This window comes from Heliangelus exortis, chromosome 3 (genome assembly GCF_036169615.1).
Source record: "Heliangelus exortis chromosome 3, bHelExo1.hap1, whole genome shotgun sequence".
Classification (NCBI taxonomy): Eukaryota; Metazoa; Chordata; class Aves; order Apodiformes; family Trochilidae; genus Heliangelus; species Heliangelus exortis.
The window spans coordinates 85,926,952-85,942,692 of record NC_092424.1 but is presented as its reverse complement, the minus strand read 5'-3'; the positions used below and the strand labels follow the sequence as shown (position 1 = coordinate 85,942,692).

At 35.5% G+C, this 15,741-nt stretch overlaps 1 protein-coding gene across 7 annotated transcripts in view; it reads left to right on the top strand.

Moving 5' to 3' along the window:
- SMAP1 (small ArfGAP 1) overlaps positions 1–15,741 on the top strand; it is an 80,856-nt gene that overhangs the window by 33,402 nt on the left and 31,713 nt on the right. For 3 of the 7 annotated variants that reach the window (XM_071741583.1, XM_071741590.1, XM_071741588.1), the window contains 2 exons: positions 6,456–6,533; positions 8,641–8,721. The exons of 1 other annotated variant lie outside the window; for it this stretch is intronic. In XM_071741583.1, the coding sequence (XP_071597684.1) occupies positions 6,456–6,533; positions 8,641–8,721 (159 nt within the window). The remainder of the gene's footprint in view (positions 1–6,455; positions 6,534–8,640; positions 8,722–15,741) is intronic. 3 more of the 7 variants (XM_071741585.1, XM_071741587.1, XM_071741586.1) reach the window with 3 other exon arrangements.

The window sequence follows — 15,741 nt, the reverse complement described above, 5'->3', positions numbered from 1 at the left end:
GGAATAAATGAAGAAGTTAAATAGCTGGCATCACTATTAGTGCCTGGGTGTACCACTAATGACTGCCATGAGCTGGACTTTGCTCAGCAGTGGTTAAGTGAAGGAGTTAGAGAAGCCATGGTGTGAATCTTCAGTATGGCAGCTGCACTCCCAGTAGCTCCTACAGGCAGGGCCTGTTTTTCCCCACTTCTGTGAGTACTTTCATTTGAGGAGTAGTTCACTCAGCTGGACCACCTAGCTACAAGTTAATATGACTATGCAAACAAAATTCTGCCAAAGCTGAAATCTCTAGTGACTGTGGTGCCAGTTTAACATGAATCTTGAAAATGTAATTAATGCTATATGCAGCAAAGCAGTCCCCTTGGGAGGAAAAAAAAAGTATTTTCTGAACCTTTGGGTAGTTCTCATTAAGACATTTTTCCCAGGAACAATACAGAAAACTGTTAGGTTGGACAGGGGAAATGGAGGGCACTCCAGTAGGAGATTAAAAGGATCTGTTTTGTTTATCCTGTAATTAGGCCATGGTGACTCTGTAATATCTCAAGAGGTGATTATCTAAAGGAGAAGCTAAATAATTTACAGACATCTGTAGTTCTGCACACATCCAGAACTACTGCTAACTTGTGCACAAGTTTCACTGTATTCCTGTAACAAGATATGGGCAGTCTGAGGGATGGAGGAGTGGTGAGCGTGCTCAGAATATTGACGAAAAAGCAGTACCAACTTCTTTGAAAAGCCCACTACTGCTGTGTTTTGTGAAACATGGGGCACTCAGCCTTTTTTTCTGGGATGTCCAGTGTTTAGAGCACTGAATGGAGGAGAGTTTAACAAAAGCCTTGCCAATTAGCCTAAAGAACTGCAGGATTTCCAAGATAATTGTTATTAATGGTGCGTCAGTGTTCTTCTACTCTTCTCAGTATTTCAAGGAATATTCAAGGAGTATTTCAAGCCTCTTTAAAGACTGGCAAGCAATTGGTTGTGTCTTTATATGAATTTAATAATAGTCTCTAGTTGCCACTGCTTTTTAAGAAAATAATTTAGTGTTTTCAGCATTCATTGGAGATGTACAGTAGTAAAGTTAAAAGTCTGCTGAAAGAAGAAAAACTAGTAGCTGAACTTAAAACCTGTAGAATAACTGTATAGTCCTCTTTAGTGGGGTTATTTCCCTGTATTGTGTGCATATAAGATGGCCACTCGAGGGCACCTTTGTATTTGATTCAGCTGCTGATTTTCTGGATATATTGACATGATTTCCTAATGCACTCATTTTTAATCTCTTGAATCTTTTTAGTGATAGCGTGCTAAATTTTATATTTAAATGGAAGCTTGATACAGGTTTCTAACGCTTTAACCCTTTCTAGTATAAGGCTAAAAAAAACCACTGTATTGTATGAAGAACAGAATTTTGGAGGAAAAAAAAAAAGGCAAATACAAGTTGAAAAAAACCCTTTATCTGGTACTTAAGGCCATAAGTTTTTGTATGATAGGTATCTATCATACACCATCAGAAATATGTTACCACAAACTGAAGTAAAATCGTTCCTAGGTCCTATATGTTGTGTTCTCAAGTAGCTTAATTAGGTTTTTCTTTAGGCTTACTATTTCAGTTGAAGTCAGTCTGGTACACAGATTAAGTCAGAGCCATGGGGCCAAATAGTGTTTGTATTGATGCTTCTACCTGAATAACAAAGCATGTATTTGGATAGTGCCACAGCTAACTAATGACCTAATAAATGCTATAGAAGTTTTAAATGGACAAAATAGGAATAGGTAACACATTGACATGTAAGAGAGGCAGGGATATGGAGTAATACTGTAAACCTGTAGATCCTTTCATTTCTGATCTGACTTTTGTGAACCAGGATATCGCAGAGCATTGGTGAAAATGGAATCTGACAGCACTATTGCATGTGTAAGCATTTTCACTCTCAGCACTGAATGTACATGATGCATTAAAGACAGTTTCATTATGAGTTTCATTATGGAAAATGGTTATTAATAATTTACTACTTTCTAAAAAGGCATCTCAAAGCACAAACACTGGAAAGAGATTCAAGAATTGGTAAAAATGAAATTGCTACAAGTCTTTTGGTCTGAAAGGCAATCAAAATTTTGTGGCCACACAAGTATATATGTGAAAACTTAGGAAACAGTTTATTGTTTTCATTCCTTCTTTTCAGTAATTCTGAATTCACTTCTTCATCAAAAGACTTGAACTACTCTTAAGTGTAAAACTCAAAAGAAATACTCAAATGCTAGTTGTCAGTTTATAATACATCCTTAATACACTCAAGAGCATCAAAGTTATTGTTTTCTAGCAGCTTGTTTTTCTAGGAACAGATCCTTTAGCTTTTTCTCTTTGTTTTCCCTAGAATATAAGAATTGGATTACAACTTGCAACTTAGAAAAGTGGTAACAGAGGACAATTATTGCTGTGCTGTTTTGTGAAGCAGGTTTTGTTTTTTTCCCTACACTAAAGAGAGGATGTCTGCTTGTAAGCAGCAATATTTTCAGGTATATAAACTTGGACCCAAACATGCAGTAATCTTCCCTTACTGATGCTTCTGATGAAGCTTATAGAAACCAGTTGTTATTAATAGAGGCTGACAAATACCATAGAGAAAACTCATTTGTTACGTTGATGTATAGTTACCCAGGGCAGTTTTTCAGTGATCTCTGCCTCCCAAAAACAGTTTTAAAATTATTACTAAAACCTTGCTTGACAATCCTGAGTGGTGATCAGGGTTCTGCCATAAATATTTAATGTGCATTTGTAGCTTTCAACTAATTAAAGGTAGTTTCAGCAGGACTGAGTGCAGCACTTACTCTGGGAGAGTTGGATGGGTATACCTGTCAAGGGTGAGTGGTTTGATCCAGGGGTCAGTCTGACCTCAGTGCTCCCAGTACTGGCCACCCACCGATGTAGAAATAGGTCACTGAGCAGATGATTTCTCATTTGCCATTTGTTGGCAGCTAATGAATCTCCTTTGACTACAGAAGGGAACAGCTCTATGAGCTGCTTTATCACTGCAGTAGTTTTAGGAACAAAGATTTACTGGAAGGGCAAGGTAGAAGCACACAACTTGTTGGCAACTCCTGTTCCTATTGGTGTATTACCTGTTCAGTAATTAGTATCTCCTACAGCTAGAAGAATTTCTGCACTGTAAGGAGGACATAGAAGATACTTATATCTTCTATATATATTTCTTCTATATGTATTTAACTTTGGTCTAATCTGGCTTTTGACAACAAAGTAATCAGAATAGTGTTGAAGCTGTTTAGGGTTGACTTGCACTAATGAGAAGAATTGTTTGTTAAGATTTTTGCTATACTTCTGTAGAGTGTACTGCAATTTGACAATATTAACATATCACAACCTTTCAAAGTAATAGCTGGAGGACGGTACAGCATGAAACAAAGCATGTGAGGTTTTGTTGGCATCTCAGAATATGAAGCTTTCTGGTTAAAATAATCAAGCTTCACTGGTTTGTTAAAATATGGCATTAGTTCAGATTAAAAATGAACATTTTGAAGTCTGGAAACCAAGCACTTATATGACTAAGGTGTTTGGTTTCTTCTTGTGCTTGGTGAAGGTATTAGAAGCCATACTAATGATTCGGATATCTCTGAAAATTCAATCTCATAACTGGAAAAATCCCAAGACATTGAAAGAATACCTTTCCCTTGCAGTGTTATTATAGTTTTTAGATTTATTTGGTGCTGGTTGTGGTATAAGGACATGACACCTGAGCACAGACAAACAGCAGAGCAGTTGACACTGCAGGGACTGGATTCCCGCTGGAGAGCTCTGAGTCTCTCTAAGGCTCCTCCTCACTCAGCATGTGCCATGCAGGGATGCTCTGAGGTCAGGAGGCAGCTGGTTCAGTGCCAGCTGGGAACCTTAGCAAGGCTGACAGGTCAGCTGTCCTTAAGCACCAGTTTGTTCGAATGGCAAGTATTTCTGAAAGGTTTCTCTGGTACCACAATCAGCTCTTGATACTCTGACTGCCCAACCACTCACCACAGTGGACTGCATCAGCCTCACTTTTAATCCTGGTTTATGTTTAGCTTCATGCAGCCATTCAATTTTATTTGATTAGATTTTTCCATTCAGATTTTCTTATCTAGCACAGCATGGCAGGTAACAGATTTTAACATGTTGATAAAGCTGTTCAGCAGTCCAAACTCATGCAATTGCTTTCATTATATAATCTTAATCAATTCTTTATACATTTATTGTAATGTGTCTGCTCTTAAAGATTACCTTCAGTGGTATGCCTTTTGTACGTCTGCTTAGCTGACTCTATATGTGAAGTGTGCTTTCAAGTTCTGTTTTTTGGTCTGAAGTGAAAGTATTGCTTCTGTTTAAAGGTAAACATTTTGCTTGAGTATTTCTTAGCTTTTCACTCTGTTGCCTCCTTATAGCTTGCATGAGGCTTCTCCGTGGGTTCTGTGATTTCGTCACTTGATTGACAAAGCTATAGTAATCACTTTCAGGTCTTCATAGAATTACCTTAACCTAGATCAGGTAGTTCTTTAATTTATGAAGAACTATTATGGGAGACACTATAAATGTGTCACAAAAGCCTATAGTGCTGATTCCCCTCAGCCCCCAAATGAAATTCTGCGTACCTGGGTCTGGTTGGTGAGTGGCTGTTACCTGTGAGACCTATCAAGCTTAAATTCTCTTAAAATCTGAAGTATCCAGAAGAATGAAGAAAAAAAAAAAAAACAAAATCCTTGAAAGTATATCTAAGATGTTCCATTATCACAACTTCACACATTTTGCATTTAATTCAAGTGTTAGTAAGGAATGTAGTGTTACAGTCACAGTTTAATATATGTTCATAGAATCATAGATTGACATAGGTTGGAAGGGACCTTAAAGGTCATCTAGTTCCAACCCCCAGCCATGGGCAGGGATGTCTACCACTAGGTCAGGTTGCTCAGTCCCCCTCCCAACCTGGCCTTGAAATGTGTTGTTACCTAATCATTTTTCTGATATCTTTAGGTAATCAGCATAAACAGTATCCCTGTGTTCCTATAGCAACAGGAAGCTACGCTTTGAGAAACTGCAGTGGATGTATCCATAACTCTTCTAATAACCTGAGGATTTTGAAATGGTAGATTGAAAAGTGAGGGTTCTGTTTCATAGTTCTGCGGGTAAAATTTTGTTTAAAAATTAAATGTTTTAAATATCTGTCTTGAATCTCTACACTACCTTCTAGAATAGACATAGTTTCTGAGTTTCATAGTTTCTGAGTAAAAAGATGAATTTTATAGATATACTATGAATATTCCAGCTATATTAGCTATGGCACTGGTTGGATTTTCTGTAAGAAATATGGGATATTTAGACATGAGAAGGGCTTTTTTGCAGCTTTCGGTTTCCTTATAGTGCAAGCTGGTTTTGTTTTTTGAGTTTTTTTAAACTAAGTAAAACAGTATCATATAAATTGGTTATTTTGTTCCAACATAATGACCTGCTTTGTAATAGCTTCATTTTTTTATGTTTTCCTTGCAGATAGTAGAGGTGATACAGACAGTCTAGGAGTGTCAGCTTTATAGCTCTGAAGATCTTCTGCATGTTTGTTAAATGTATTTCATTTGTGGTGTTTTGGTAAGGGGACTAGAAAGATAATGTTCCATTAAAGTGATCAACTATGCATAAAGAAATAGGATAGGAAGATGTATGAAAATGCATTGAGAGAAATAGTGTTTTCTTGAGCAAACTGCATCTGATACACATATAACTTACACCTTTTGGATAATTCTGGAAGACTAGTGGTGGTAATAGTAATTTTACATACTGATTCCTAAAAAAGAAGTATTACCTGATTGGAAAGTCTTTCATCCTACTGCTAGATGCAGCTTGATATTAACCCTGAACTCTTTACTCATTTGGAGTGCTCGTAGAAAAGAGTTAATTAAAACTCTATAATGTATGACTTTGAGAGTTATTTTGCATTCCTCTTGGTAAAAATATTCTGTTACAGTGAACAAGAACAAAGGCACTCTACTCTTCCCCTCCTCTGGGACAGTGTGCCTTCTATGCATCAGGACATTAATATTTCAATAGTCACATTGGATAAAATTGAACAATGGATGGAACCTAATTATTTTTCTTAGGCCTGTGATATGATCTTCTCCAGGTTCATTTTGTTATATTTCATTCTTGTGAATTTCATTGGAAGTCACTCATTCCTACCTGACAGCTTTCCTTTTAAAATTGTACTGATAAGAATAAGAAAAAAAAAAAAGAAGAAGAAAAAAAAAGAAAGGAGGAAATATTTTGTCTTCTCTTTTTGTTTCTTCTATGTTGTATTTTTTTTGTCCACCTTCAAAATTAATGAAAAAAAGGAATAAAAATCATGTCTCTCAGCTCCCTCTGCTCTCTCCCTTCCAAGCTGTTCTTTCTTATTTTCTCTCTCATTTCTTTCCTCTGGTTTGTACAGATATCCTCTTCTGATGCTGCTCAGCCTTTGGCATCCTCTCCTTCTCTGCAAGCTGCTGCTGAGAAGAGCAAAGCAGAGGTATATTCTTTTTGGATGTAACTCTTGTCATTACTGCTTTGCAGAGCTGCTTACCTTTCTAGAGAGTAATTTCTCTTGAGGTAACCAGAGAACTTGAGTTGCTCATAATGCTTCCAGGATTTAAAATCCTTCTCTCCTTCCTTCCTGGAGTAGTTAAGTGAAAGGAACTGATACAGTCAGACAAATCATGTGTTGTGATTGTTACTTCTTGGTGTTTATATGTCAAAATTCTGGTTCTGCTCACGTTTTTATGTCACAAAACTGTGGAAATACCATTTCATTCCCACTTAATGGGCGTGAGTGACATTGTCCTGTTTCCTGAGGAATAATTTTTGGATTTTTTTTATATTACTTGTTTCAGAATCTAAATTATAAGTACTGTTTCAACCATTTAGTTCAATCTCCTTGTAGTAAAACACAGAATTAATTCAGTGACACTTCAGTTAACTCATACTGGTTTTAATATCCCTTCTAGCTGGCATATGTGTCTATGTGTTGACATTACCTTTATTGGTTAGAAGGATCTTTGAAAAACTTACCACATAGGCAGTAGATGAAGCATCATTTCTATGAGCTTTCAGTAAATGACACAATTTGCAACAATAATGAAATACATTATTTTTAGAATGTGAATGCTCAGTGTTAGGCTTTTTTGGATACTTCACTCTAAATGGAGACTGTATAGAGCTTATGAAGTAAGTTCTAAACATAAATCATGTTTTTTTCTTCCATATACAGAAAAAGTAGAGAGATGCTGTAAATTATTTAAATTATTTTACGTTTACCATGTATTTTAAATTGTACCCAAGAATAGCAGCAGACACTAGGAATGAACTTGCCTATCCTTTCTTACTTGCCTGTTTTGATCCATTAAAATTTGCAAGTTCCTCTAGGTAACTATCATGCTATGTTGTTGGAATTAATCTTGGGGGAAAGAATGAATAATTTTTGCTTAGAATTTAAGACCATTACAAAACCAATTTCATTTTATTATCTTCATTGTGCCTTTTGACTGATTTTGCAAGTAATGAAGCCCTTGGGTTGAAGTTCTGACATGAATGCTGCATCTGAGAAATGTTTTTATTTAGTCTGAATTCATTTTTATCTAATGGAACTGAAGCAGAAAGCTTGCATATTGAAATTCTGAAGCATGAAGATAAAGGAATTATGGAGTTTCAAGTCCATAGTGAAAATGTGAACGTAAATAAAGTCATTGGGAATCAAGAGGGTTCCTGTAGGTTTTGTGGAAGCAGAAAAACACTGGTGAGCAATTTAAGTCCTCAAATTTTTAATTTGAAACTGCTCTCAGGGTTTTTTTTTTTAAAGGGCAATCAGAGGCGTTTATTTTTATTTGGTCACCTTTATAGAATGTTTACCATATGAAGCTTACTGCAGGCCTTCCTTGTTCTTAGAAATCACTACTAAGATTGTCAAAGTAATTACAGGCCAAAAAAGTTCTTGTCTTCTCTATGTGATGGTGCTTTAAGGAATATTTTGTGCTTCAGTCAGACTGGATCTGTAATATTGTATCATTTATTCATTCAAAACTAATATGAAAAAACTTCCGTAAAGCCATTATGATGCATTCAAAGTAAGGAGATCTCCTAGGTTTTCTCTTTCTGAAACAAGTTAATGTCTTATGACTCAGCTGTTTTGTCATATGGCCTAAGTCTACTTTTTACATTCAGGAGTCTTTTTTTAAGACTACTAGAATAGCTTTTAAAAATTAGTAACAGCAGAAAGCTGTCAAAGAGACTGGCATCTTCCCTAGTGACAGAGGTTATCTGAGTTAATGGAGTACTTGTAGATTTATTTTTTTCTTTTTGGATCAGCTTAGCTGAGAAGCAATACTAGTTATTTTTTCCTTCTGCTTAAAAGCAGAAGGTGAAAATAGTGAATTTCTTGAATTCTCAGTTACTGTATTTTAGAACTGCTATTGATGCAAAATGAGTCATGTCAGGAAGCAGAGCAGATAAAACCACAAACTCTGAATTGCAATGGAGTAACTGAAGATCTGTCTTTATATCCTGCATGAGTATGGATATTCTGGTATGTTTGCAAATGCAGTTATTGACTACTAGAAAAATCCTTATTTTTTTTTTCCCAGAAGGAAAAAGAAAAAAAGAAAGAAGAGAAAAAGAGAGAGAAAGAATCAGAAAAACCATCGAAACAGTTAGTAGTTGAAAAGGTAAGAACAGTTTCTTTCCCAACTATTTAAAAATCACACATAGTATTAGACATATAAAAAGATTTGAAAAAATGAATTTTTTACTGTGTTTGTATGTGTGTGTATATATGAGTAGTAATAATTCACAGGAACTGTTTTCTTGTACTGTTGATTTAAGATGTACCATTGCGATTATTGCACAGAAAATTTTCAGTTTTATTGAGTGCTGTATGATCGCTTAATACCATTTGTCATAAATTAATCCATTATAAACAGAAGTTTATAGTTTATGGAACTGAATTAATAACTGTTTTAGTTAACTTGAAAATATTCAACTACATCATGTCACAAAAAGTGATAGACAAATCAGTCAAGTTGTTTCTTTAGTCAGCTGTATTAAAGCATAATGAGCAGCTATAGCAATGTAGGTGCAATTAAAATTTCTTGTACAGTTCTGTATAGAGTTAATATTAAAAAAAAATTGAATGTGTAATTTTGGTATTAAATGCAATGATGTCATCTTAGACAGATGTCCTCTGTCAGATGATGTGAATCCATCAGTATGTCCTGATCTGCAGTGTACTCTACAGAATGCACTGGAGTCTCCATCTGTTGGTTTATTCCCCAGTAGTGCAGTGTGACAATTATGAAAAATGTTTATTCATACATTATAGTAGCAGATGTATTTCTACTTTAGTTTTCAAATAGGATTTTTTTTAATAAAACAAGATACTGAAGTATGTACACACTTGGAGGGGGAAAAGAAAGCCCCTCTCCAATACAAATATTTTTTTTATGAAATTGAAAACCAGTTTTGGAATATGTTAGTGCAGAAGAAAACTTTGACAATTTGTGTAGCTTCACTGAGGTGGAAAAGGATATTCTTATTCATATAGCAACAGGTTAAAGCATATCTGTGGATGACAATAAAAACATTAAAATTGTTCACTATTTAATTTTTACATGCAGTCAAATGAACCGTTTCATTCTGGTCCTTAGAACCTGTGGTTGTATATTGTGGTTATAAAGGCTGAAAACATTGCTGTGGTTTGGAAGTCTTTGTAAAGTCCAAAGGTCTGGTTTTGGGGAAAGAGGGGTTCCCTTTGCAAGGATGCCTGAACCTCTTCACATGGCTGGAAAGGCTTGGAGAAAAGGCTAGGAGAAAAGACAGCAGTGCATTGTTAGGTTTGAGGGATTACTTTAACATCTGAAATAAAAACCAATTCAAATGCCACTAACTAAATGATTTGAAATATTATTACATTATCATTTAACGATTAAGCAAGTAAAAATAAGTATTTGGATTTTTAAGTGCTTGCACTACAAAATGTGGGATTTGATCAATATGTCTTCTGCATTAGATAATAGGGCTGCTGTAACAGCTGCAAAATGTTTGAAATACTGCAGCATATTTTATTTCATTATTTGTGTGCCAGCGTTGATTGCTTAAATGGAATTCATCTATGTTGACACATAGAGATTTTTTTTAAGCTCAGTCTTTTCAAGGCTTTTGAGTATCATTCAAAATAAACTGTAAACTTTACATATTTTAGAACAGCAGTCGCTTTCTCAATCCAAAGGAAAAAAACTTGTATCAAATGCTTTCTTTCTCTTGAAAAGTATTGGTGAGAGTATTTGGACCAAAAGTTTTACTTTTATCTATGGAATAATACATTGCTGCTTTTGTGATGTCATTTGTCTTCATGGAGCTGATAAGCATTAGTATTCTTCTCAGTTTGACTAATGGTACACTTCTCATCAGTTTAGAGTCTTGGATATTTAAAATATTGTACATTGAACCAGTAGGGGAATGCTGGCATTTGACCACAGTATCATGTTTTCAGCAACCATATCAAGCAGTAGATGGATATTGATGCTGGTTCTCAGCTTTCTGTAGAAGGAAACAGAATATGGGAATACTTTGGACACTTCATATGTGAAGTCATTGGTTGCCTTTATTGCAGACATGTTATATCTCTAGTCTAGACATTCCTGGCTTGAGAAGTTAATCAGTTAATCAGTTAAAAGTATGTGACCAAGCAACTGGCAGTTCTGACACAATTTTCAGACTTCTCTTGGTTGAGTTATTTCAAGCAATGTGTTCGTGAGCCATTCTGTAGGAGAATCAGTAAAGATGGGGAAAAGGACAGATTTTCAACAAAAAGTTGAAGCTATAGAAAATGTCAGATCTCTTTATGGGTGTCATCTACTCCTATGAACCTTAGGTTCACAGTGTCTTCTTTTTTATATCTTACATTGAGTATAAGCTTCTTAGCTCTTAAAACAAGAATGTGCATCTAAAGATTAAAGTGTTCACAGTTGTCATGTTCTGATCCCTGCTTCATAGAACTGACTGATCTGCTCCTACATCCATGTAAGAGCCTTTCCCTGGTGTGAAGAACTGATCTTTATCCTTTTACAAGCTGGATGTCTAGCATGATTTCTGTTGCATTTTGAAATACTGCTGAAAGCTTGTAGCATTGATTTAGTAAGCTGAATTATTCTAATATTGTGTTAATATGTCAGGTATCTGGCAGAAAAGACACTTTGTTGATTAGCATGCGTTGATAAGTAAAAGAAAAGATAATCTTTTAACAAATTTAACAGTGCTGGGCTTTCCTAAAAGAAATGTTTTTCAGTAAGAATAATCTTGTCCTTAAGTTGGCTTTTGTGGAAAACATTTCTTATGAACTTGTGTTCATAAACAGAGATTTCAGGTTCATAGACAGTGATTTCAAATGTAGAGTAGAATTTCCTCAAGATGAGAGATTTACTGCAGAACAGTGAGTAGCAGGTACACTTATTTGACTCGATTTTTCTGGGCTGTTCTATTTTTTGTGACAGAATTACTGGGTAATTTGTAATATAACGAAATCTCCCCGTGTCAGCTACAGATTGAGTCTAGTGCAGTGATCAGCATTTTATTGGAAGCAGCCAGCAACATAGTGTTTCACATCAGATCTGCAGAATTCTTAATACAATAACATTGTCAAGCTACTGGCAGATGTAATGTGGGGTTTTTTCAGTATTATTGAAGAAAGCTGAGAAATTTGCATATTTTACCCAGGATCCCTTCTTTCCTCATGCCACTTCCACAATTACAGACCTCAAGTTTCCTCAGTGCTTGTGCTTAAAATAACCTTATCCTTACTGTTACTTTGGAGAAAAAAACCAAGAAAAATTGCAATAAGAGTGCTGGAACAGTTATTATACATTCCTTCATTATGTGGGAATTGCGGCCAGATTCCGTGGAGCTGAAATGCCCAAAGTCTAGCTTGTTTGCAAGCAACAGAAATACCAATTTTAGCAAGATAAAATTAATTGAATTACAAGAATAAATAAACTAACCGAGCTAATCGCATGCTCCTTGTGGGTCAATATCAAGAATAATAGCACAAGCCAGACTTTCATGCAATGAAAGCAATATTTAGGTGTTCTGTACACATAAATAAGATTAAGAAATTTTAAATTGGATAAAAAAAATAAATTTGATAGTGTATGAGGCCTTTCCTGTAGTGGGGAGGGAAGGAAGTTAATAATTTGGCCGCCAATATTACCTGCATTGCAGAAAAATTTTTAAATTCTAGATAAGGAAGATCAGCTAGGTTTTTAATAGCCACTTAAAAAAACTAAAATTGTCCTGCACATGCTTCCATCAGCTTCTGAGGAGCTTCCCCTTATTATTAATTACTTCCTTTGCACAGCTGAAGTTGGTGAAATTTCCCAAATCAGACTCTTTGAGAAGAGGGTAAAACACTGCTTCACACAGCATGTGGGAGCAGGCTCTGTGTGCACCCCATCCACCTTGTACATGTTTTCCACGGAAAGGAAGCATGGAAGGGAAAGAGATGGGGGGCAGACCCGGATAGGCAGAGGGATCAGGACTGAAGGAAATGGTTTGGGTGCCCCAAGGATAAATGAGACTATTAGAGCTGCAAAAAATGAGTGAGAAAAACTGTGTTTGGGAATGACCGAGTGGTATATGCTATCTACAGAATGGGCAGGAAACTCTTCATGCAGTTGGCAAGACTGCTAATACAAGTGCATTGCATTATGTACTTCATTTAGTGAAGTATTTCCATTGCTCAATATTTGATTTAAAATAGAACTTGGATTGAGCTGTATGAATGAGACTTCTTGAATTTCAGTGCATCTAGAACAATTGTGGTTGTTTTAGGTTGTTTTTTTTTTTCCAAAACATTTTGTATGTCTATCTGCAGTACAAAACTGATTTTAAAAAGCATGAATAGGTATGACAGTTTGAGACATTGGTGTGCTCCAATAGTAAAGTGGGAGGCAATTTCTAGTCTTAAAACTTTCAGGTTTTTGTAGGGTTCAACTTTTAATATAGTTTTAATTGTTGAATAAAGAAAATCCTGACATACCTCTGTGCCAGCAATACAAAATTAAGCCAGAAGTGTTTTGGAGAACTGTCCTTGGAAAACTTTACAAGTATTTCTAATATCCAGAATTATAAAGTTCAGCTAAGTCTGTGGCACTGGACAGTGCTTGGATTTGCCATGGTGTAGCTTCTGTAGCATTTGTTTTAGAGGTTCTACATCAGTTGGAGACTTTTATGAGGCATGGTGATGGTTTCACTGTAAAATACTGCATATTGAAAGCCATAGTTATCATTAAACTAATAAGCCTTTTTAGGGTGGATTGTGTTGTATTGGGACAGTAAAGTTTAATGGTTAGGATGTAAAGAAGAAACTTTTTCTTCTTAAACTACTTGAGCTTTTACAGACAAATACTGACATTCAGAGTTAAGACTTGTTTCGTTCTGCTGAATGTATGAAGATGATGAATGTTTCTGAAGGATTGCAGCAGTTAAAATTGATTAACTGAAGTACTTTTTGACACTACGTGTTTAGTTTGTTTTATTATATTGCATCTTGAGTTTGAAATTGGCTCTTGTTTGTGCATAGAGTTGATTTAAGTGACAGGAATGGGTCAGTTAGAGGTTATCTTTCAATGGTAGTATATCAAATGCTCGTTTTCTTCTGCAAGGTATGGACTAAATTGCCATCTTTAACCCAGCAGTAACAGTGAGCTGCTGCCTCTCAGTCAGCTTGTACCAGCAGCCAGCACCAGATGGCCAGCATTAAGGAGGTACTGACATCAGTTCATTTGCATTTAAAAAGTGCTAGAGAGCCCCTCAAATAAAGCTGAGTGCAGATCACATTAGCAGCTTTTCTGCTCCATGTAGGAAAAACAGTGTGTCAAATGATCATCTCACCAAATAGGAAAAACTTAATGTAGCTTCTTAGGACCAGATAGCTTCTTACAGCATGTGTGTGTGTGAATCACTTGAATAGCTGTTAATAATGTTCCCCTAAACTTCTAAACATTTTTTGCCTTTCTGAGCTATTTCATTTTTTAATGTATGTTTCTTCATATTTTTTATATCGAATGTAATATAAATTTAAATTATAACAAATAAGGAATCAAGTGGTTATCACAGGAACAGAAAAACAGAAATGTGGCTTACCCTGAGGTTGCATACGTTCTTATTTATACTCTTGTTTTCACAAATTCAAACTAAGTATGTATGAGTTAAAGCTCAGGATTTAGGAGTATGTGCTAAGACATAGGACAACCTGTTTCTTTGCCTCCTGCCCCTACAGTGAATGAAAGATTTTAAAGCTTCTTGTTCTCTCAGTCTGCATTTTATGGACCTGTCCCAGCCTGGTTTTACATTTCTAATCATACCTCTTCAGTCTTATGGAAGAGATCAGATTATTTTGGGTTCTTTGGTTGCTTCTAATGCTAATCGGGAGAAAGGCAAATCAAATTAGACTCTTCCCGAAACCGTGTGATTCATTCCCCTGCAGGTAACAAAGGACTCCTTATGTTTGAGGATTGCCTTGAAAAATAGTCTTACTTAATGAAATTAATCTGTCATGGCTCTTATTACGTATTGGGACTTGTAGACAAAGCAATTAAGAAATAGATATTGCAGGTAGAAGCAATTGAAAGAAAACCTTTTTATGTCAGATGGGAAGAAAGGTATTTGTCTTCTTAGTGTTGGAAAAGGAGTCAAGCTACAGGAAAGGTATAATGTTTTTTTTCCTGAGCCTCGGTATCAGCTTGATCTGCACAACTCTGGTCTGCAGCAGAACAGTATTTTAATGTATTTTTTAATTTTGTTATGTAGAAACAGAATCTTAAAACTATAAGAACAAGCTTGGGTTTCAGCTGCTTTGGTTAAATTTGCCTTTGAACTTGCCAAATTTTTTTAACAAAAAGGTGTTGTTAAGTGTGTTTAGTCTTAATGATCCTCAGGTATATATTTGCTGCATGCAGGGTCAGAACTTGGAGCTGCTCTAGGTTTCCAGTTGATAATATTTATTTTAACAGATGGCATTTTCATATTTTTTTCCTGATGACTTTGAGACAATTAGGAAGACAACTTCTACATATATGAATGTGGAACAACAAAAAAAGCAGGCACGTTTAAATAAGCATGAGCAGTCTTATTAATTGATGGATGCTGTCTTTAGGTGAAAACATCTAAATGACCAAGACTCACTCATGCTGAGACATTGGAAAATACAGGAGCATGTGTCATTGAAAGGGCAAGTAAAAATTGTACTAGCTAGGAGATTGTATACAATCAAATATGCCAGAACAAAAAGCAAGAAATTTTTACTAAGTGATACTTATATGAAAGTATCACTTTACAGAAGTGAGACACAGAACTAAACATACAGTAGGGTAAGAATTGGATAAGATTAAACTGATAACAGGAAAAGAAAATTTACTGTAAATAATGTCACTGTAGTAATCTTATCTTGTTTTGAATTATAGTCTCCCTTTGTTTTTCTAAAATAATGCAAGTATTGGAGCATGAGCAAAGCAATTGAGTGTCTTTGTGTGTTCTGTTTAATTTTACTGTGCTTAAGCTGGAGGGTCCTTAAACTCCTCAGGCAAGATGGTTTCTCTCCAGTGTGTCACCATCAAGATGGCTCAGGGTAGTCACTGTCAGATGGGAAAATCTTACTTAAAAGTAAAATTGTTGACTCTTTGTTTCCATAAAAA